At 44.4% G+C, this 22,957-nt stretch overlaps 2 protein-coding genes across 5 annotated transcripts in view; one reads left to right on the top strand and one right to left on the bottom strand.

The window, feature by feature from the left end:
• C14H7orf50 (chromosome 14 C7orf50 homolog) overlaps nt 1-22,957 on the top strand; it is a 140,769-nt gene that overhangs the window by 28,252 nt on the left and 89,560 nt on the right. The window contains exon 1 of one of the 3 annotated variants that reach the window (XM_060282464.1): nt 18,884-19,294. The exons of the other annotated variants lie outside the window; for them this stretch is intronic. The gene's annotated coding sequence lies outside the window, so the exon portion shown is untranslated. Of the gene's footprint in view, nt 1-18,883; nt 19,295-22,957 lie in introns of those variants that run through there. 3 annotated transcript variants of the gene reach the window in all.
• On the bottom strand, nt 983-19,086 carry LOC118092790 (uncharacterized). Of its 2 annotated transcripts, none has more exons than XM_060282462.1 (2): nt 19,023-19,086; nt 983-6,269 (listed from the first exon to the last, which is right to left on the bottom strand). In XM_060282462.1, the coding sequence occupies exon 2, from the start codon at nt 6,229-6,231 to the stop codon at nt 5,191-5,193; it is 1,041 nt and encodes a 346-aa protein (XP_060138445.1). In that variant the 5' UTR covers nt 6,232-6,269; nt 19,023-19,086; the 3' UTR covers nt 983-5,190. The 2 variants fall into 2 exon arrangements, with proteins under 2 accessions (XP_060138445.1, XP_034987216.2); XM_035131325.2 differs by lacking the exon at nt 19,023-19,086 and adding an exon at nt 18,533-18,895.

The raw sequence follows: 22,957 nt of genomic DNA, 5'->3' as shown, positions 1-22,957 counted from the left end.
AGCCAGCGTACAAAGTCTCTTTGTGTTTAATGGGGCCTATTCCCAGGTAACTAGGTACAGGATGGTAGCATAGGCTTCAGTTTAGAGTCGGCATTGGGCTAAAACGGGGTTCTTATGCCTTTAACAGTTGTATGACAGGCAGACATTCAACAAGTTAACCCTTTTATAGAATGGAAGCACAATTACAGGAAAAACTTCACCATGACTGTGCTCCCTCTAGTTTTGTGTTATACTATGGCCCAATGGCAGCCATTTTGTGACTGGTGCCCACAGCACTCTCTCAAAATTTGAAATCTGCCCATGGATCCAAAATAGTTGGTGACCCCTGTTCTACGCAGACAAAGGCACTTGGGGATGGCACAAAGCAGGACCATGGCCTAGGTATGTTCAGACACCCCGAAAAAGAGGCTTGATGGGCCTTTTGGTCCCTGGGCCTGAGGTTCCCATCCCTGTCCTAGAAGCAGCTAGTTGGTTGCTCTGGGAAGCAAGATGCTGGAGTAGATGGTATTTTACATTTGATCCACTAGAGCAGGCATATGCAAACTCCGGCCATCCAGATGTTTGGGACTACAATCCCCATCATCCCTGACCACTGGTCCTGTTAGCTAGGGATGATGGGAATTGTAGTCCCAAACATCCAAAGAGCTGGAGTTTGGCTATGACTGCACGAGAGCTCTTATTGTTGGATTAATCAAATGCATTCCAATAGATTAAAATTTTCATTTGCATATGAATAAGAATAATTACTTGGAATAAAAAAGCATGCTTTCTTTGGTTTTAGACATTGGAAATGCATCCCTCAGGTCACAGCACCTTAGCCTATTAATTCCCTCCTGTATGAGGTGGAAGGAAAAATGCTACTTCTGATGGAACTTGCAGTGTCTGTGGTGTTATATAAAAGATAATTTTAGAAATCTATTTCCTGATTAAATTTTTAAACAAATTAATCTGAATGAATTGACTAAACATTGCAGCCCTAGCTTTTATCTCTTGGGTAGAACACAACAATGTACTTGATTCTGCCACAAGTATCAGTCATAGTTCCTCTTCAAGCCTACTGAAATTTAAACCATAGCTTTCCATTTATTTTTTTATAATGTAGAGACTACAGAAAAATGGGATATTAAAAGCACATCAGATCTCCACAGGCTCCGGGTAAAGAGCTAATGCAGGCTTAGAATACTTTCAGTATACTCAGTCTAATAATTCTCACTCATCTTTTTTCGGATATGGGTGATGTTATTTTCCATTTGGCTTATGGTTTACTATAATAACATTTCCTTAATTGCTGCAGGAAAAAAAAACACTACTGTATCTGAATAGAAGTAGACAGCTTTTCCCCATGACTGGAACAAACATCCACACACTAAAATGCTTCTAATATCCTACTTGTGCTTGCTATAAAAATGAATTACGGTATGTAATAATTGGAAGATCATTTAGACTGCTGAAATATTTTTAGAAACCTTTATTAACCATATGCATTGAGAAAACTTGAATTTGGTTCACATTTTGATAGCTGAAAAACAGTTCTTGATTCTTGTTGATCATATCATCATAAACTTTATATATACATAAAAAGTACAGTGGTGCCTCGACTTACGAATTTAATCCATTCCGAAGGCACCTTCATAAGTCGAAAAATCATAAGTCGAAAAACGCCATTGGAAATGCGTTTTCCCATAGGAATGCATTGGAAACGGAAAAATTCGTAAGTCAAAGCAACCCTATCTAAAAATTCGTAAGTCAAAAAATCCCTATCTAAAACCACCGCGTTTTTTTCCCGGATGTCGAGACATTCGTAAGCGTGCGGCCATAACCCCCATTCATAAGTTGAAAAATTCAGTTGTCAAGTCGTTCGTAAGTCAAGGTACCACTGTAGCTTCTAGCATTCTGTCACACTCTAGTGGGATCAAGAAATGGAACACAGGGCAGGGCTATGCAGATGAAGAGATAGGAAAAAAGTTTTTTTAAAATCAATGGCTGGGATCACTAGGGGTGGGGTTCGTGCTTAATACCTTCCATAATAACAACGCTTCATTGTTTCCCAATTCAGGTAAAGTGTTACACTTGGAGGTCCTGTTGTAGTGAGGGCAGACCTTAGCCTCAGCTCCCTAATATTAGTTGGCATAGATGTTGAAAGGCTCTGATGTGTCTTCCTTACAAAATCCCTTCTAACATTTCCCCAACAACGATTGCAATGTATAAGCACACAATGTTAAAATATTTTCTTGCGAGCTATCTCAGACAGAGAATCCCCTGAGTTCTTTCCTGGCACATATGTTTACTACATCCCAAAGTCCAGCCTGTGGCAGTAGTTGATGTGTGATTTTGTTGTAGGAAGTTGGTGAAACAAAGATACACTTTGTCATTACCAAAAAAACAGTCCAGAGCAATAGTTTGCCTTGGACATACGTTTCTCTTTTCATTTCCAGAAGTATTTGGAATAAGCCAGTGTTCCTGATGAGAAATCAAACTATCATTATTAATAATGATTATTATGTTGTACATTGTGCCATTACCATAGACGACACTTTACAGAGTAGCATATGGGAGAGAAAGTTTCCTGCCCTAAGACACATAATTCCTGACCATCAGCCAGGGTGGTTGGGGTTTATGGGAGCTGGAATTCACAGCATTGATGGGCAGCATGTTGCCTCCCCCTGCTTCAAGGTAAGCCTTGAACCAGCAGATAAAGCTCTCTATGCATGAAAAGAAAAAGGCTCCAACACCCTGTTAGATCTTTCATGCCTTGCCTTACATTCATCTCATTTACTGTTAAGAAACTCTTAGACTGTTATTTATTACATATCTTAATGAAAGAACTACTGTCCTCCTTGCATTTGGGTTTTTGCTTGCTATGACTTTTGACATGATTTCAGTTTTCTCCAAAACATGTAAAAAGGCGTGATTCACCATGATCACAAGGACACATTTCATCTTACTATACCATATTATCCTCAATAGTACCATTCTCATGTTAAATCTTTCATGTTGTTGGTCATTGTTATGTATTTAACACTGCCTGCACCCGAAATAATTAACTTACCTCAAGCCCAGAACAGCTGTCCTGCTTAGAACCTGTATTCATGTCCCACCCCACCCTGAATATGGCCTTTTCCATTTCCACTCCCCAGCAGTTAGGCTGTCTTGAATATACTGCACACTTCTAGCAAATAGCAATCCCCTTATGCAACCACTTTTTTTAAGGGAACTTACAGAATGATATAATTGTATAATTGGAATGGGCCCAATTCTAGTCTACCCCCCTGCAATGTGGGAATCTTAACTAAAGTGACCATGACATATGGCCATCCAACCTCCAATGAAGGCGTGTCTGCCACCTTCTGATGAAGTCTATTATCATCAGAAAGTTTTTCCTAATGTTTAGTCGGAATCTCCTGTCTTGTAACTTGAATCCATTGGTTTGGGTCCCACCCTCGGAGCAGGATAAAACAAGCTCCATGTGGCAACCCTTTAGATATTTGAAGATCATATCTCCTCTCGGTCTCCTCTTTTCTGGGCTACTCAGCCCCTTCAACCTTTCCTCATAAAGCTTAGTTTCCAATCCCTTGATCATCTTGGTTGCCTTCCTCTGCGCACATTTAAGCCTGTCAACATCCTCCTTGTGGTGCTAAGAATTGGACACAGTATTCCAGGTGTGGTCTGACTAAGGCTGCATATAGTGGTGGTATTCTCCTGATCTGAACACTCTACTTGTGTTGATGCAGCCTAGAATAGCATTAGCCTTTTCTGCTGCTGCATCACACTGTTGTCTCACGTTAAGCTTGTGGTCCAACAAGACCCCTAGATCTTTTTCACATTTACTACTGACAAGTCTGGCACACCCCATCTTATATTCTTGCAGCTGATTATTCCTGCCTAAGTATAGAACCTTACATTTGTCCCTACTGAAATTCATTTTCTTAGCTTGGGCCCAGTTCTGCAATTTATTAAGGTTATTTTGAATTCTGATTCTGTCTTCTGTGACATTAGCTACCCCTCCCAGTTTGGTGTCATCTGCAAATTTGATGAGCACCCCCTCACCTCCTTTATCCAATTCATTTATAAAGACATTGAACAACAGACCCAAGACAGAACCCTCCCAAGTGGCACCCCACTTGTCCCTTTTTTCCAGGAAGATGAGGAACCATTAGTGAGCACTCTTTGGGTTTTGTTGGTCAACCAGCTACAAATCCACCTAACAGTAACCTTGTGCAACCAACAGTTTACCAGCTTCTCTGCAAGAATATCACAGGGGACTTTGTCAAAAGCCTTATTGAAATCAAGGTACACCACATCCACAGCATTCACCAATCCACCAAGCTTGTAACTTTATCAAAAAGAAGAAATGAGTCTGGCATGACTTGTTTTTGAGACACCCATACTGGGTCTTCGCAATCACAGCATCCTTTTCTAAGTAGTCACAGACTGACCATTTAATTATATGTTCTAGGATCTTTCCTGGTATCGAAAAGCTGACGGATCGGTAGTTACCTCAATCTTCTCTTCCCCCCCCTTTTTTGAAGATGGGTACAACTTCTAATCTCAGAGCCTCGATGTCTATAATTCAGTATAACTAATTTGTCTGTTGTTCCTTAAAGTGCTGTTCAGTTCTGTACACTGGAAAGCCTTTTAGAAGCATCCACAATCAAGCAATCTGGATTCTGAAAGCTAGGCTTCTTAGGCTAGACAATTCCATGGGTGGTGTTTGTTGGTCCAGGATGGGTGAACAGAGAAAAAGGGGCCCTTCTTCAAGTGACTTGTATCCCTTATGAATGTATAAAAATGTATGGATTGAAGGATTATGGTGCATGATAACTTGTACATCAAATCCTAGGTGATACACTGCTTTTATCAAGATCTCCCTTCACTCTCCCATGCAGTCTTCCATATTCATTACCCCTTTGTTGATCCTGGAAAAGTTTATTTATATAAAAGCTCTTGACCATGTTGTCTATCCTGTTGTTCACTCTGCTGTCCATACATCAGTACATAACAACGACGTGCAATAGCAACACAGGAGGAACATTAAGTAACTATGATTGTAGCTTTCAGCCCCAGCTGGAGAATATTTGTTCCTCAGGTTGTAAGAATAAATAAGCTTGCAAATCTTTTATTCCTTCAGGTTCTGTATGTTGTCAGATGTGTAGCTTTTTTCTTTAATGCTAATATTTTGGAAGGCAAAGGTCAGCGTGATCCATTTTCAGAGGGCCCAGATGAGACTTCGGTATGAGTCTCTGGTATTTCAAGAGGACTGTTACTAGCATGTCTCCTCCTGCAAACTTTTGTGAGATTAGTTATAGCATTCAATAAGCCGATTCTGCATGGTTTATGAAGGCAAAGAATGATAACTAAACTAACACAGCTTTCGCTGAACAGCAGGATCTCTGCAATATTCATTGTCAGCTCATTTTGGGGTGTCCCTATTGTCCTCTGTATTTTCAAGCTGGTCCTAGAGAGAATCATACTGTTGTAAAATAGACGACACACAAACATTGTTATTGTAATAACCAAAACAGTCAAATAAGGGTGAATATTGTATCTTGAGGGATGGATTTCTGGCTGAACTTTTTTAACAAACATTAGAATAAAGCAGAGAAGCTTGGCCAGAGATGGAATGCAGAAGCCAAAGGTAAATTTAATAATCTCGTATTCAGGCCATGCAAATAAAGGATCTAATTGGCAGTCTGTTTCTTTGTGGTAATTCTCCATGCCCAGCAGTGCCACCACTATTAGTGCAGCACAAAAGGCACATATCAGTGCAAATGCAACAGATACCATAGGGTTTTGATGTGCCTTACTAATTAAAGCATTTTGGGGTGGGTGCCTATAAAGAAAAAAGCTAAGCACCATGAGGACAAGAAGGTACTGAGAGCTGAAGTAATTCAAGTTGAAAAAAAACGACAGCGTTCCACACTCAAAATAGGATGCTTTGAGGTAGGCAGGCCTTGTGATGATGGTGAGTGATAAAAGAATCATTAACATGTTGCTGATGGTGTGAGCAAAAAGCATTATATCTAATTTCTCATTGGTGCGCTGCATATGGTTCTTGATGAGGATGCCTATAATAACAATCCCAGCTAGTAGACCAGTTGGTACAAAGAGCGTAATATAGCAGTGCATAAATCTTGATATTACATGTTGTGAGAATATGATGTCTTCAAAACTTGTGAATGAATCTCGGCTCTGGCTTGGATACTTCATCCAGGTCATATTATGAGAGACCATTCTTGTGAAGAACTTAGGTTGCTTGGTGTTCCTGCAAACTGGAAAACAAACAAATGACTTTAAATGTATAGTCAAAGCAGAAGAAAAGTGAGAAAGTACCAGCACATATCTTTGGATTTTTTAAATGTCAAAATGTGCTTAAAGTGCACCCCAGCTGCAAATCATAGAGCCCTGTGCTTTGTCAGAAAGGAATGTAGAGTTGCTGTTGAGCCTGAGCACAATGTTACTTACTTAGAGTAAGAATTTCAGCAGTAATATTATGACCTTTTAATTTTAAATACCCCGAGTCTCATGATGGAACTATTGGAGATTGGGGAAATAATTGTTTTTTAAAAACTTTTTAAAACACTTTTACCTGATTATACTCTTTTGTTAGCCTATAACTGTGTGTATGTGTTTATAGCAGTTATAAATTCCTAAAGATAGGGTTTTTTAAGGTGAAGCTGACAGGGAATTAACTGTAATAGCTCAATCATGTGATGCCATCATGATTCTGTTACCATGAAAAGACATCACTTTCTCTTTTAAACAAATAATAGACTTTGCAAAAAGATACAATAGTTGTTTGCTCTGCAGAAAATGACTGCCATAAATATGGAATGTGTAATTTTATAGGCTACCTAAAAGCACGATTTGTACGTTATCAAAAAGATGATTTCCATATACTTCGTTGAAAGAAATCTGTTGCTAATATTATTCAGGGTTTTTTTTAAAAAAGGATTGTGCTGCAATAGGATAAACATTTCATATTTTAAATTATGCAGAAAACTATATGGAGCTTTTGGGGTGTAATTATTAGTACATTTTAAAATATAGCTTCTACTTCCCAAGCTTTGTGCTCGTATTAAAAGATGTTTTAGCATATCTGCAATTAAAAAATATAGCATGCTATGTTTGCTATTTCATCTTCTGTTTCCTTTGTAACATAAGCATTTCAGTTTTCACATTAATCCCCAGATTTAATACTGTGGTTTCTTCAAATCATTCAATAATATGCAAAGCTGATCCATTCAGGCAGAGAGTATATGTACAGTGAATTGCAGGGACACTGCAATGCCTTGGGTCTCTTATCAGAAGTTTTCATAGAGCCTCATCTAATAATGGAATAATGTTTCTCCCTAAGACTTTCTTCCATAGCTTATATGTTGTTAGTACAGTTCTGTCAATGTTAGAATGCTGTGCTTTAAGCTACAGTGTAAGTTTAAGGCTTTGGTTGTATGCCCTGCTACATTAGACCAAATATTCATCTAATTTACCATCCTGCATCTCACAGTGGCCAGCGGTATGTCCCTTAGAGACTTAGAAACAGGACATGAAAACAATAGTCCTTCCCCAGATCATGCTTCCAAACATGGACATCAGCTTGGAACTAACGTCTTTTGAACTCAGTTGGACTTTCTTCTCAATAAACATGCTCAGAATTAGTCTGTGTGGCGCTGTGGGTTAAACCACAGAGCCTAGGGCTTGCCAATCAGAAGGTCGGCGGTCCGAATCCCCACGACGGGGTGAGCCCCCTGTTGCTCGATCCCAGCTCCTGCTAACCTAGCAGTTTGAAAGCACGTCAAAGTGCAAGTAGATAAATAGGTACCACTACAGCGGGAAGGTAAACGGTGTTTCCGTGTGCTGTTCTGGTTCGCCAGAAGCGGCTTTGTCATGCTGGCCACATGACCTGGAAGTTGTACGCCGGCTCCCTCGGCCAATAACGCGAGATGAGCGCCGCAACCCCAGAGTCGGTCATGACTGGACCTAATGGTCAGGGGTCACTTTACCTTTATGTTAGACTGAGCTAACATAATATTAGCTTATTCACACAGAAAAACACACACACACACACACACACACACACACACACACACACATTCTGACATCCAGCCAAAAATGGCTACCATGTAGACTTTCAAACAGTTGAGATCTACTATAAAAATACAGTATCGATCACAAATATTTCCAGTTGTTGGGATACGGGTATGTATGTGCAGAGTGGTGTAATAACATGGATTTTTAATTTATTTATTAGACTTATATCCTGCCATCCCTCCTCCTTCCCTTGTTTTCACAACAGCCTTCTGCTGTACATTAGTCTAAGGAATTGTGATTTAGGTCCCTCAGTAAGGGCCATGCTAGACGTGAAGTATGTAGGTCTTGTGTTGCTTTCCTTTCACTGTGAACAGCAAGATGGATTGACAATCTGATTCAAATAAGGACCATGGACCTGATTCAGGCCCCACCCCAGCACTGGCTATTAGTTAGGTGGGGGGGGGGAATGAAGCCCTGCAATAAGAGCAAAAGCTTCCACAGAAATAGCTATATATGTCTCTTGCCTTTCACCCAAAGAACTTGAAGCAGAATACAGTGGTACCTCTACTTACGAATTTAATGCGTTCAGAATGCACATTCATAAGTCGAAAAAAATTGTAAGTCGAATCCCATAGGAATGCATTGGGAGAAAAATTCGTAAGTCGAAGCAACTCTATCTAAAAATTCGTAAGTAGAAAAAATCCTATCTAAACCGCATCCAAGATGGCGGACGGAGCTCCGTTCGTAAGTAGAAACATTCATAAGTAGAGTTATTCATAAGTAGAGGTACCACTGTTTGTTTCCCATTTCCTTCCTACAAATACCTTGTAAGGTAGAATTAGGCTGAGCTAGTGACTGCCTCGGTTTTATAGCCATGAAGGAATTTTGATCCCCAGTTTCCCCAATCCAGTGTTTTCAAGATTGAGAGAGCCATGGGATATAATGGTTGAAGTACTGGCCTTTGATACTTGGACTTTGACCAAGAAGACACAGGATCAAACCCCTGCTGTGCCACAAATATCTCTTCATGAACTGAAGGCCAGATTTTTGTCATGCAGTTTGGTCCTGAACAGTTATTCTAGAGCAGGCTTCCTCAAACTCGGCCCTCCAGATATTTTTTGGCCTACAACTCCCATGATCCATAGCTAGCAGGACCATCATCAGGGATGATGGGAATTGTAGTCTCAAAACATCTGGAAGACTGAGTTTGAGGAAGCCTGTTCTAGAGCATCATAGGCAGCATAGTTGCAGCATTGGTTGAATTATGCTAGATGAAATCAACAAAACCCTTTCACGTATTGAGGCTTCAGCAATAACTTTTGGGGGCAGCTTTTTCAATTAGGTATCTTTGCAGCAAGAACCCACAGTTTACAGTAGAAAGGTGGAGTTGGCTAAAATGAGTTAGCTTTGAAATTGGGATTTGGAGCACCCAGAGCATCAGATGCAAGAAAGGGAAGGTGGGCTGCAAACAAAGGATATTAGACTAAATTGTTAAATGGGAGGGAGGGATTTATCTGCTCCACTGGCAATAGCTAGCTAGCACTCAGCATGGATTTTTTTAAAAAAATGTAAAAGGGATTAGTTCCTTTCCATTCTGCTACCAGAGTGAACTCTGTTTCATTAATGTAAGTTGAAATGAAACTCACTTGTGGGTTAGAAGAAGAAGAAACAGATTGTTTGCTAACAGAAGAAAAGCATTTAGTGAGAGAGCACATCCGCAAAAGCCTAAGCCACTAGGTTATTACAATAATTATACCATTTATAAGACACTGAAAGAGTGTTCAAAGCACATGACATATTATCTCAGTGTGAGGGACAGGGGATATCGCGAAGTCCCTCCCCTCCTGAGTTCAAGCCCGTCCCCGAGCAAAGGGGAAAGCAGGGAGAGTTCCGATTCCAGTGGGGAAGCAGGAAGTCGTGTCCGAGGCTCAGGCAAGGTAGAGGAGCCAGGGTCCCAGGTGGGACAGGAAGGGGCAAGCAAGGGGGGAAGACCCATCCCTCCAACTCCAGAATTACGCAGGAAGAGGAGGGGCAAGAGGATGGGTCTGCCAAAGCTTTTGTGTTGGAGAAAGACGCGCCAAAAGCCATTAGGAGGTTCTGAAACCGACTGACAACATCGCTCCGTGTAAATAGCAATGACTTGAGCACTGTAAATACGCAGCACCAATAAAAGAATAAAATGCAGAGCTGCGTAGCGTCGTTACTCTGAAGTAGTCCACTCCGGCCACTGTGACAGCAACCTCCTAATCATTTTTGGGCTACTTCGGAGTTGCCGGGATGAGCGTGTCCGAGGCGGAGAAGTGGCGGCAGATCGCTGAGCAAGCCCAGCTAGAACTGCAACAGCTGTCGCTGCAGGCGCAGGGAGAATTGAAGGCAGCTAAAGAGGAGACTAAGAAGGTCCAGGACGACCGGCTACAACTTGCGGAACAGGTGAGAGAGCTCCAGGAAAAAGAGCAGCATTTAAGGGCGGTGGCGGTAGACCTCCAAAACAAGCTGGATGCAGAGAAAAACAAGGCGGGAGGGGCTCCCCAAGTCCAAGTGCTGCCAGGAAGGAGAGCAGGGACCCTTGTAAGCAAGTTCAATGGAGACCCGAAGGAGTTTCAGGGCTTTGAGACTGAGATCGTGTATGCTCTTGAGCTGCACCAGAATGAGTTCCCCGATGATGAGCACAGAGTAGCGTTTATTGTGGAACATCTCACCGGAGCAGCCAGGGAGTGGCTAAGACCATTAATCGCAACCAAGAATCCTTGCATGAAAAATGTCCAACAATTTCTAGAAGGTTTGAGGACGATGTATTCGTCCGATAGTCATTTGGACCAGACTAAGGAGGAACTGCATAATTTACGCCAAGGAAATATGACAGTTCGCGCATATTGGGCGAAATTCACCATGCTGGTGCACAGACTGGGGTGGGTTTTGGATTCGCCTCCCATGCAAGCTGCGTTTTACTTGGGTTTGAGCGAGGAGGTGAAGGATGAACTCTCGAGAGGTCCAAAGCCCAGTACTATGGATCAGCTGAGCAAAGCAGCTCTGGCGGTGGGGGTGAGGCAGGAATCCCGGTGGAACGACAAGCAAGCGACGCGCGCAAAGCGGGCTTGGTTCCCACGGTCGCAGGAGAAGCCACTCCCTCAACAACCCTTTCAGGCCACGCCTGGAGCCAGCCAGGACCAGGAGCCCATGCAGATTGATAGCGCGCGCGCGCGGGCTTTTCAAACCCCAGCGGCGCCAAGACGCAAGGAGGGAAGGGGCGGGAATTGCTTTCTCTGCAACTCACCCCAGCATCTCGTCAGAGACTGCCCACATCGCAGGGAGTGGCAAGGAAAGGCGGGAACGGTGGTGCCCTCCCCCACTGACGCAGCACCACAGCAGGGAAACGGGAAAGCCTGGCTGCAGGAGACAAGGGGCAGCAGCCAGGCACAGTCAGCAGACAACAGCCCCAGCCCGCCCACCCGCACAGAGAGGTGCAGAGCCAGCCCACCCCTCCCAGAGCAGGAGTGGTTCTAGAAGTGACGCTAACGCTCCCAAATGGCTATCCCCTGACGGTCCTCGCCTTAATTGACAGTGGGGCGTCCGCCAACTTCTTCTCGAGAAGCTTTGCAGAAGAGCACCAAATCCAGCTTTTGCAGTTGGATTTTCCTCTGCACGTAGCAACCATTGACGGCAGGGAGCTGCTGGGAGGGGCCATCACACATCAAACCCCCCCCATGAGAATGACGGTGGGAAGGCACTCAGAGACACTGGCGTTCAACGTCACCACCATCTCAGACCCCCCCATCGTCTTGGGCATGAGCTGGCTGGCGCGCCACGACCCCTCCATCAGTTGGCACCAGAGGTGCATCACGTTTGGGTCAGACTTTTGTCTGGAACATTGCATGCAGCACCAACCAGGGGAGGGGCCTCCGATAGCCACGGTGGCCACCATGCATATCAAAGGGGGTGAGGCAATACCCAAGCAGTACTGGGACCTGCAGGAGGTCTTCAGCGAAGCGGAGTCCGACCACCTACCCCCGCACAGGCCTTTTGACTGCCAGATCAACCTGGTGCCAGGGGCGACGATACCCCCAGCCAAGCTGTACGCCATGTCAGACCAGGAGCTGGAGGATCTGCGCGCTTTCATCGACAAGAACCTCAAGCGGGGGTTCATAAGGGAAAGCAAGGCAGCAGGGGGCAGCCCGGTCTTCTGGGTGGACAAGAAAGACACGCAACAGCGCCGTCTTGTGGTGGACTTTAGACGGCTGAATTCGGTGACAGAGCCCGTGGCTTTCCCCATGCCCAGAGTGGATGATCTCCTGACAGCGGCACGCAGGGGCAAGATTTTCACCAAGCTGGACCTAAGGGGGGCGTACAACTTGATCAGGATCCGGGAAGGAGATGAATGGAAAACCACGATGTTCACGCCTCTGGGCTCTTTTGAATATCTGGTGATGCCCTTCGGTTTGCAAGGGGGCTCAGCATGCTTCCAGGCCTTCATGCACCACGTCCTGGGGTCCCTCCTCTTCAGGAAATGCTTGGTCTTCCTAGATGACATCCTTATCTACTCGAATGACCCAGTGCAGCATGTGAAAGATGTCAGAGAGGTGTTGCAACGCCTGAAGGAGAACCACCTGTATGTGAAGCTGGAGAAGTGCAAGTTTCACACCAAAGAGGTGGACTTCCTGGGCTACAAGCTGTCAGACAAGGGGCTGGCGATGGACAAGGACAAGGTGCAGGCCATCCTGGACTGGCACAGCCCCAGGACGCGCAAAGATGCCCAACGCCTACTAGGCTTCGCTAACTTCTACAGGAAGTTCATCAAGAACTTCTCTCGCGTTACGGCTCCCATCACGGACTGCCTGAGAGGCAAGCAGAAGTTCAAGTGGACACCAGAGGCGCAAGCAGCGTTCGAAAGCCTCAAGAGAGTGTTCGCCTCAGACCAAAACCTGTTCCATGTGGTGCAGGACGCGCCCCTACGCATTGAGACAGATGCTTCTGAAAAAGCTGTGGGCGCAATTTTGTTGCAACTGGACGCCAACAGGGAGTGGAGACCCTGTGCCTTCTTCTCCAGGAAGCTGACACAGCCTGAACGCAACTACACAGTGTTTGATAGGGAACTTCTTGCGATCTACGCTGCGTTCCAGCACTGGCGACACTTCCTGGTGGGCGCAAAGCACCCCATCCAGGTGTGCACAGACCACAAGAACCTGGAGTTCTGGAGAACTGCCAGGGTGCTCAACCAGCGGCAGATACGGTGGGCAGAGTTCTTCTCGAACTTCAACTTCTCCATCCACTACATCCCGGGGGAGCAGAATGTCAGGGCGGATGCCCTCTCCCGCAAGCCAGAGTACATGGAGGAGGAGGCGCCCCCAGCCCCAAGGCACATTTTCCCCCCGTCGGCATGGTCCTGCGGAGCAGCTGTGGTGAGCGAGGCAGAACTCACAGCACTTACGGCAGCGGATGAATTTGCCAACCGCATCTTCAGAGAACTGAGAGGGGGGAGGGAGCAGGCAAAAGACTTTGCAGAACGCAGAGGGCTGCTTTTCTACAAGGGTGCGCTGTACCTACCCACCACCCAGCTTCGACGTACGGTCCTCAAGCAGATGCACGACAACCCTACAGCGGGGCATTTTGGAAGGGACAAAACCGCTCACCTAGTCATGAGACACTTCTGGTGGCCAGGGGTGCGGGAAGATGTTCGAGACTATGTAAGGGGCTGTACCACCTGCCAGCGGGCGAAGGTGGTCAGAGCAGCGCCACCAGGGTTGCTGGAGCCCTTAGCCACACCACACAGGCCGTGGGAAGTGGTGTCCATGGACTTCATCACAGATCTGCCTTCGTCCAGGGGTAAGACTGCAGTGTTGGTGGTGGTGGACCTTATGTCCAAAATGTGTCACTTTATACCGTGTGCCAGGGCAGTCTCGGCAGAAGAGACAGCCAAACTGTTTGTTGATCACATTTTCAGACTGCATGGATTACCTTTAAGGGTTATTTCGGATCGTGGCCGCCAATTTGTTTCCAGGTTCTGGCGACGGCTCATGAACCTCCTGCAGGTGGAGGTCAGCCTGTCGACGGCTAGACACCCGCAGACCAACGGACAAGCGGAGAGGGTCAACGCCATTCTGCAGCAGTACCTGAGATGCTACGTCAGCCAGCGGCAAACGGACTGGGTGGATCGCTTGCCACTAGCAGAATTTGCCTACAACAATGCAGTGCACGTCTCCACAGGGGTGTCGCCCTTTAAGGCCAATTACGGGCGCGACCTCAGATCTTTCCCAGAGAGGGAGAGGGAGGAGGAGGAGGAGGAGGGCCCACAAGCGGAGGATTGGGCAGAGGAACTGGAGACGGTGCACCAGCAGCTCAGAGAACACTTGGAGAGGGCCAAGGAAGCGTACAAAAAGGGGGCAGATCGCCACAGGCGACAAGGGGAGGTCATCAGGGTGGGGGACAAGGTGTGGTTGTCCTCGGAGGGCCTTCCCACCAGAGGGAGGTGCAAAAAGCTGGCACCCAAAAGGCTGGGCCCCTTCACGGTCACGCAACAGGTAAACCCGGTGGCATACAGGCTGGCACTGCCAGAGGACATGAGGGTGCATCCAGTGTTTCATAGATCGCTGCTGTCGCCGTACAGGGAAAGCAGCAGGCTCCGAGACAGCGAACAAACCCCCGAGGGAGGGGGGGAGAGGGAAGGCAGGGAGCAACTCAATGAGGCCACGGCCATCCTGGATTCAAGGTGGGGGGTGGGGGGACTGGAGTACCTCATGGCATGGGAGGATGCTCCACCGTCCCAGAATGAATGGGTCCCAGCCACTCAGATACAGGAGGAATTCTTGGTGGAAGAATTTCACGCCCTCTTTCCCCACAGACCCAAGCCCTGGCACATGGAAAGGGAGGGGGAGGAGGAGGAGGCACGGGAGAGCAGCTCACCATGGCGCTGGGAAGCGGAGTTTGAGGAACCAGAGGATGAGGTATGGGTGTCACCGAGATCCACCCAGTCAGAGGAAGGAGCAGATTGGCAGAACGTTTTTACCCCCACCAGCTCTGACGCCACGGACTTTTTGGGATTCCCGTCCGCCCAGGCGGAAGGGGAGGGCTCGCAGGACTGGGGGGAGGTATTCACACCAACGGGCTCGGAGAGCACTGAGTTCTTAGGCTTCCAGTCGTCACCGACACATGGGGGGGGCCTGGGGAGGGGTGAAGGAGAGCTTGGGAGGGGGGTGGATGTGAGGGACAGGGGATATCGCGAAGTCCCTCCCCTCCTGAGTTCAAGCCCGTCCCCGAGCAAAGGGGAAAGCAGGGAGAGTTCCGATTCCAGTGGGGAAGCAGGAAGTCGTGTCCGAGGCTCAGGCAAGGTAGAGGAGCCAGGGTCCCAGGTGGGACAGGAAGGGGCAAGCAAGGGGGGAAGACCCATCCCTCCAACTCCAGAATTACGCAGGAAGAGGAGGGGCAAGAGGATGGGTCTGCCAAAGCTTTTGTGTTGGAGAAAGACGCGCCAAAAGCCATTAGGAGGTTCTGAAACCGACTGACAACATCGCTCCGTGTAAATAGCAATGACTTGAGCACTGTAAATACGCAGCACCAATAAAAGAATAAAATGCAGAGCTGCGTAGCGTCGTTACTCTGAAGTAGTCCACTCCGGCCACTGTGACACTCAGTGACTCTTAAAAAGCAACTCTATGATGTAGGCCAGTATTAGTATCTGTGAGTGTTTGTGTTGAGGCTGAAATAATCTTGCAGGGGTCCCCAAATTGTGGTCCATGGATCACCAGCTTAGTATTAGTACTGTCAATGTCTACCTTTCTGCTCCTGACTCATGAGCAAACTGTCAAAGTGGCATTTAATAAACATATTTGTAAGAGTTGTAATTGTTGAGCTTTTATTTAGGAAGACCTCAAAAAAAAAATAAACCCCAGAGTTTTCCAGTTGACTTGCCTATGAAGATCCAGGACAAAGCACCGCCTTTCAGAAATTCCCCCAGACATCAATTCTGCCTTTGAAATCCCAGTATTGTCCTGGAAAATCCAGACGTGGGGTAGCCCTAGTTGTGATAGAATAGATCTAAGTTCTGATAGAATGATATAAGAGTAGTCTACAGCTTGAGTGTTGAAGAAATGCTTTCCATTTGTGAACTGACAGAGTACATTCAACTAGAATAATAGAATTGTAGAGTTGGAAGAGATCCTGAGGGCCATCTAGTCCAATTCTGCAATGCAGGAATCTCTGCTAATCTTGAATGCATCTTTTGGATTTGGGCTCTAAGGAACTCTTAGATTCCATGCATTTTGTGAAAAACACTCAGCAGGCAGCAAATGCATCAGATGCACATCACCACGTAGTACATTCTTAGTAAAAACCTTACAGTGGCATTGAGAATTCCATTTTGTAAAATAAAATGAAAAACATTTATAACTGGAAAGAGTACCTTTTCTGTTAGTGAGGGGAAAAATTACATGGAGGTATATAGATTGTGAGGTTCTTTAATTTCCATTACTCTGGGAAAAGAATTTTTACCACCACCTTTCTCTGATTACCTAGCATAACAGCAAATTTACTGCAGCAATTTTAGCAAGCTTCATGGCTTGTGCATCCCTTCACTTTGTTTAGTGGCTTCTGCAGAATGAAGTGTCTTAGAATATCATCATTTCATGACAACAGCTGAAATTACAGTCAGAATGCATTACATTTAAAGCCATGGATTTCATAATTTTTGCTTTAACGCAGTCCTTCTCATATTACTTTTTCTGCTGAGGATCTTCTGCATATCTTCCATTAATGGGTGTTGCAGAGCATTCTGGGAAGTATTCTGAGGTGTGCAGTCAGTTTATCCAGGACGCTAACCTAGCCATTGGGCCTCATAGTTACCACACTTGAAGGGAATGTCTGTCCTATAACAAACCCAACATTCTTCTTTGGATCCTTTTTGCATACAAGGGAAAGCAGGTTGTAGTAGGCAAGCTGGCTTTTAGGGGAGTCTCTCCCATATTACAGATTTTTCTCATTGCAGAACCTCTCTTTTGTTTCCAAGTAACCCCCAGGGTTTATTTGGAACATAATTTGAACAAGGAAATAGCATTTATTCCTAGCGCGCGCACACACACACACAATGTCCTGGCTTTTGAAATATAACAAAATTGGAGCCTAATAGTTAAAGGTTTATTGTTCACTATGTTATGTTTTAATAGTTGGATTTTGTTGATGTTTTAGTTATTGTTGTACTGTATTTCTATTTTAATGGTGGTTGTTAGCTGCCCTGGGCAGGATATAAGACAAATGAATAAATAAAATATATTTTTTAAATTTTAAAAAATATTTTTTTAAAAGAAATGAATGCAGTTCTTGTTTAGGATATGCATTTGCTTTCTTTTTTGGAAAAAAAAATCTGTATACTGTTCACTTCTGTTTCTCCACTTCTGATTTTTTCTTTCACTGATGATTCTTCCCCTTATTTCTTTCTGACTTTTTCTGACTCCTCCATTTTAAAGAGAGCTCTTCTCAAGCATTGTGCTGCTCGTATGTTAGGCTTTATTTGTTTTGGCAGTGAATACAAAAATGTTCTGGAATCCTGTTCTCAGGCTCAGACCAACAGCTAATAAATTATCCAATAGATGGAGCCGAACCATTCCCCACAACATGCAGGAGAGAACTACAGGAGGGCAAGTACTGTGGGGGAAATCTCTTGAGAAAGGCAGAACTTGAAATTATTTCCCCCTTGCATGCGTTTGCTTAAAACACTCAAGTCTGGGGATTTCAGTTTAATGAATTAAACTGACAACTTATTTGAAAGCTTCCAAGCCGCATTACTATGTTTAGGAATCGTTGTTTTAGAAACCAAATCTATTTTTGTATAGATTCTTAGCATATGACAGCCCTTCCCTGGGTTTTTTTATACAAGCAAGCCTTGTGCGCAACTGGAGTGTTATTCTATTTTAGCTGTTTAGTGTAAATGTGTTTATAATTCTTTGCAAAAGATGGTTCTGGGGATTCTGACATAAGTTAAATTCGGAGACAGGATTTTAGAGGCAGAGAAAAAATTGAGTTACTTATACAGTTGATTACAATAAGAATTTAATTGAAGGAATACAGTTTCTACAGAAACAAGCAAATTGAGAAGATATTTTTTCTTCTACACAGAGGAAGAATGTCAACAGTGTTGTGTTTAACATCTGTGATGTGCGCAACTCTTGCTTTAGTCTTATTCTAAAACAGTAGAAGGCAACATTCTGGCAGTAGAAAGTTTTGATTCCTCCTCCCCACTTCCTTTTGTTTAAATAGTTGAAGCATCTGGCTTCTTGCACATTTAAGAATTCTGTGACACTTTAATTATTTATAAAAGGATTCTAGCAGAACAGAAAAATCCAGGTCTCTTTCGTTTTCATAACATTTTTTTTAGATGTGGTATTTTGCTGCATTTTGTTCAGCTTTAAGCATATTACTGAAGCAAAGAGGTTGGAAGTACAGAACTCTTTTTCACACTGATTTTGGTTCTTAGTGATGATGAAAACATTTCATATTTAAAACAAAGTAGGTCACTTACCCGTGAAACAAAATGCAGATGCAACAGGCTGATGCTGTCTTTATGATCAGATTGATGAGGAAAATAAGTTTTAATGCATACTTGGCTTCCTGTGTGTGGTGACGTGTTCAGTTAGAAAACTCAGACAACAAAAAACCACAGTTCTTCTGTAGGAAACAGGAACTTGGATTCATGTAATTCAAACCATACACGTTGCAATTTTAGCCCGCGTATGGCTCCATCATGTGACTTTAAAGTTTGAGTTGACCTACACAGAGTGATGTTTTGGTACTCCAGAACAGAAAAGTAGTGTTTAGTCATATATTTTTGAGTCTTTGAGGCCATCCAGTGGCTTCTCAGTTATTTTAAATCATGAAGCCATTCTACCCCTATTCACTAATACTGGAAGTATGTTTTCACATGTCCAGATGTTTAGCATTTTCAAAATGCTGCACAAGTAAATATCAGAGAACAATATTTTATACAAGTAGGACCTACAACAAAATATTACCTTATGGAGTGCTTCCTGTCCAGGATTCCAGCCAGTCCAGTCCATTCACCCCTCCTCTCCCCTGATCTCCCTCCCACTAACAGTCAGTCAGCTTTCCATGCCCACTGAACGTGCTCAGTGATTCGGCTGCTGTGGAAGTTCAATTCCCATTTTTAAAAAATATATTTCTATGCTCCTTGAAACCTCAGAGTTCTCTGGTCTGCTGATACCTCCCTCTTATGCATAAGCAGTGTTGATTAGGCTGCATAAGGACTAGAAGAAGTGAGATCGCTGTAAGTATAAATGGTAATGATTAAAACACTCCCTTCCCTCCCCCCACCCTTCCAGAAGCTGATGCTGAATACTTTGCCTAGAATCAAAAGTTTGGAAATAAAGATTCCTACCTTCTTGCTGGGTTTGGAGGCATAATTGTGGTGTGTCCATAAAATAGTTTGTCCAAAATACCCTATGCATTAAGAGGTTATGTTTAAGACTGGGTTTCCCAAAGTTGGGTCTCCCAAGCTATTTTTGGACTATAAATGGAAACCCAAGTTTGGGAAACCTTGGTTGAAGAGATAGTCTATTTAATCTGCTCACTACTAACCCATAGTGTGCAAGATGGCTGAATACAATTGTAATTAATGATAATTCTAAACATTTTAATTTACACAGTCCTGTAATTTTCATGGACATTTCCCTCTGACAGTTACTGTTGCTATTAGAAATTGAACAAGGAAGAAAAAGTGGGCATTCTTTTCAAATGTAGTTTCTCTTGAACATTTATTTTTATAGTCTCAGTTTGATTCAGTTGAGCAATCATAGGATACAGTCATATGAGCTCAATAAGAAAGTAAACTTTATTCAGATGGCACACAAGGGGCTGTTTTAGTGTGCGTTTTCTTTTTTTCTTAGTGGTTGGTCAACTGATTTAGGGCTAACTTTCTGCAGTTCTAGGAGGTTGCAGTCTTTATTAAAGCAAGCATTCAGCAAATTTAAGAGTTTAAATCATTTGTGACTTGGGTGCATAATCATTATGAGAAGCCTGTAGCAAACAGACAAGTTTGCAATATCGCTTTTCTCGCGAGGAAGCCTATTCAGCATAAGGGAAAATCCCTGTAAAAAAGGGATAACTTGGCAGCTATGATATAAATACTTCCTAGTTAAGAAGGGGATTATGCATCAGCTGACAGCCTTTACACCCCTTCTGACAATGAGGTGGCTGAAAAGAAAAATCACACTTTCCAAGCAAAGATGTGTGGTCAATTACAGACACACAGTTGTCTAATGCATTATTGGAGAAAGTCTTAACAATGGTTAATTAAAACTGCAACTCAAGCGACACCATTTGGGCTTTCCCAAATTATTATTATTATTATTATTCCCATGGTATGAAACCTAAGCATGGGTCTAGCCAGGATTTTTGTTAGCGGGGGGACACAGGACTTTTGTTAGGGGAGCAGAACCGATGTGAATTGTCAGTTATTTAAGTACAGTGGTGCCTCGCTAGACGAAATTAATTCGTTCCACGGGTCTTTTCTTATAGCGAAAAATTCGTCTAGCGAATCCCATAGGAATGCATTGATTTTTTGGGGATTTTTTTTTTGCCCATAGGAACGCATTAATTGAATTTCAATGCATTCCTATGGGAAACCGCGATTCGCTAGACAAATTTTTCGTAAAACGCATTCGTCTAGCGAGGCAAGCTCAGCTCGAAAAATCCTTTCGTTAAGCGGAAATTTCGTTAAGCAGGGCATTCGTTAAGCGAGGCACCACTGTATTTCTATTGTTTTACTTGATCTGGGGGGTGGGCAGCTGCCCCCCTGGGCCTCCCGGGCTACACCCATGAACCTAACCTGGGTCATTTGAGAGTGTTTGGTTGCACAGCATGGGTGCACATCCTGGCTGAAATGCACACCAGTTCCTCAGTTATGACAACAACAACAACAACAACAAATAATAATAATAATAATAATAATAATAATTTTACTACTACTATTATTATTATTATTATTATTATTATTACCACCCCACCCATCTGGCTGGGTTTCCCTAGCCACTCTGGGTGGCTCCCAACAGATTAATAATAATAATAATCTTCTTCTTCTTCTTCTTTGGTGATCACTTGTAGCCGAGTAAGATTGTCTTCCATAAACACGGTTTTAACAATGACTGTGGAGTGACTGTGGAGGCCAGTTCTGGATCCACACGTCCTTCCACAGTGGGGACAGAGGTTTCTGGGCGGGAGTTGATCACGATGAGGGTTTGCTAAACATGCCTTCCTCTTAGCACGTTTCTCCCTTTTGTCCTGAGTTTGAGCGTCTTCAAAGCCCATGACACCTTTGGTAAAGGCTGTTCTCCAGTTGGAGTGCTTGCATGCCAGTGTTTCCCAGTTGTCAGTGTTTATACTATATATTTTTAGATTTGCCTTGAGACAGTCTTTAAACCTTTTTTGTTGACCACCAGCATTACGCTTTCCATTTATAAGTAGAGTATTTGCTTTGGAAGACGATCATCGGGCATCCACACAACATGACCAGTCCAACGAAGTTGATGTTGAAGAATCATTGCTTCAACACTGGTAATCTTTGCTTCTTCCAGTACACTGATATTAGTTCGCCTTTCTTCCCAAGTGATGTGTACATTTTTTCAAAGACATTGTTCCCTTCAGAACAGATCAAATCAAATCAAATCAAAAGGTTACTGAGTCTTGTTGCATAAGCAAATAAAGGTGCTTGTCAATAAGAGTGTCAGCTTTCAGGAGCAGAAACGTGAAAATTGTAGAATTATTTCTGAGGTTTTTCTCCTTGTGAGCGGCGGTGTAGCTAGCCGCTTGTGTTCCCGGTGCGGTGTGCGCATCCTGCAGCCAGGGGCGGGGTGAGCCGCGTGGAGCCTCTGACCACCTCTCCCTCAGCTGTAGGGCGGCTGAGGGAGAGGCGGTGGGCAGTTGCAAGCCCCACACTACCCTTTCAGGCAGTGTGGAGCCTGCAGGCGCCCAAGCCATCACATCACTCCCAGGAGAGACGCGTGGCAGTAAGTGCCAGCCCCCACGGTGTGGTGCCCAGTGCCAGCCACGTTTTGTTATGTTTCTTGACTGAACTAAAAAGTTTAGTGAGCCCTTTTTAAAAAACAAAAACAAAACCACCCTCATATTTTTGTCACTCCCCTCAGTGATGACACCTGGGGCAGACCGCACCCACCGCACCCCCTTCCTCCACCACTGCTTGTGAGTGATGATGCACAGACAAGTGCCTCTCCCCCTCCCCTGCTCTGATACTCTCTGGAATATTCCGCTGGAGCTGCACATACTCCTTGTTCAAGCTGAGCAAGGTGCTGGAGCTTTGTGCAAGACTTAAGTGATGCAAAAAAAGTTTTGCAAAACCCTAGGAGCCAGTGAATTTTCTGGGAACCAGGCTAGAAACAGAGAGAGACGGAGACCTGAGCATGCCAGTGAGAAAAGGGATCCTGGTCTCACTAGTGCATTTTGCTCTGCTCCTCCACCCCTACCCCGACTTTCAGATAAGGTCAAGTAGGGAAGTGCTAGACCAGGCATAGGCAACCTCGGCCCTCTAGATGTTTTGGGAACATAAGGGATGGTGGGAATTGTCCCAAAACATCTGGAGGTCCGAGGTTGCCTATGCCTGTGCTAGACCTCAAGCTTAGCAGTGTTAAAGTGGTAACCTAGGTGGTCTAAAGTAAGGAAGGCTGGTACTATGGCTAGTAGATAGCACTGCATTTCGTTGTTGAAACCTGTGTAAATGTGCTTATATCAAAAATAATGACCCAGCAGAATGGTCTCTGCTATTGTAATTAACAACCTCAGATATGCAGATGACACAAACCTTGATGGCAGAAAGTGAGCAGAGACATCACCTTGCCAACAAAGGTCCGTATAGTTAAAGCTATGGTTTTTGCAGTAGTGATGTATGGAAGTGAGAGCTGGACTATGAAGAAGGCTG

Source organism: Zootoca vivipara, chromosome 14 (genome assembly GCF_963506605.1).
Source record: "Zootoca vivipara chromosome 14, rZooViv1.1, whole genome shotgun sequence".
Taxonomy (NCBI): Eukaryota; Metazoa; Chordata; class Lepidosauria; order Squamata; family Lacertidae; genus Zootoca; species Zootoca vivipara.
The sequence above is the reverse complement of the archived record's forward strand: the minus strand, read 5'-3'. Positions and strand labels throughout refer to the sequence as shown.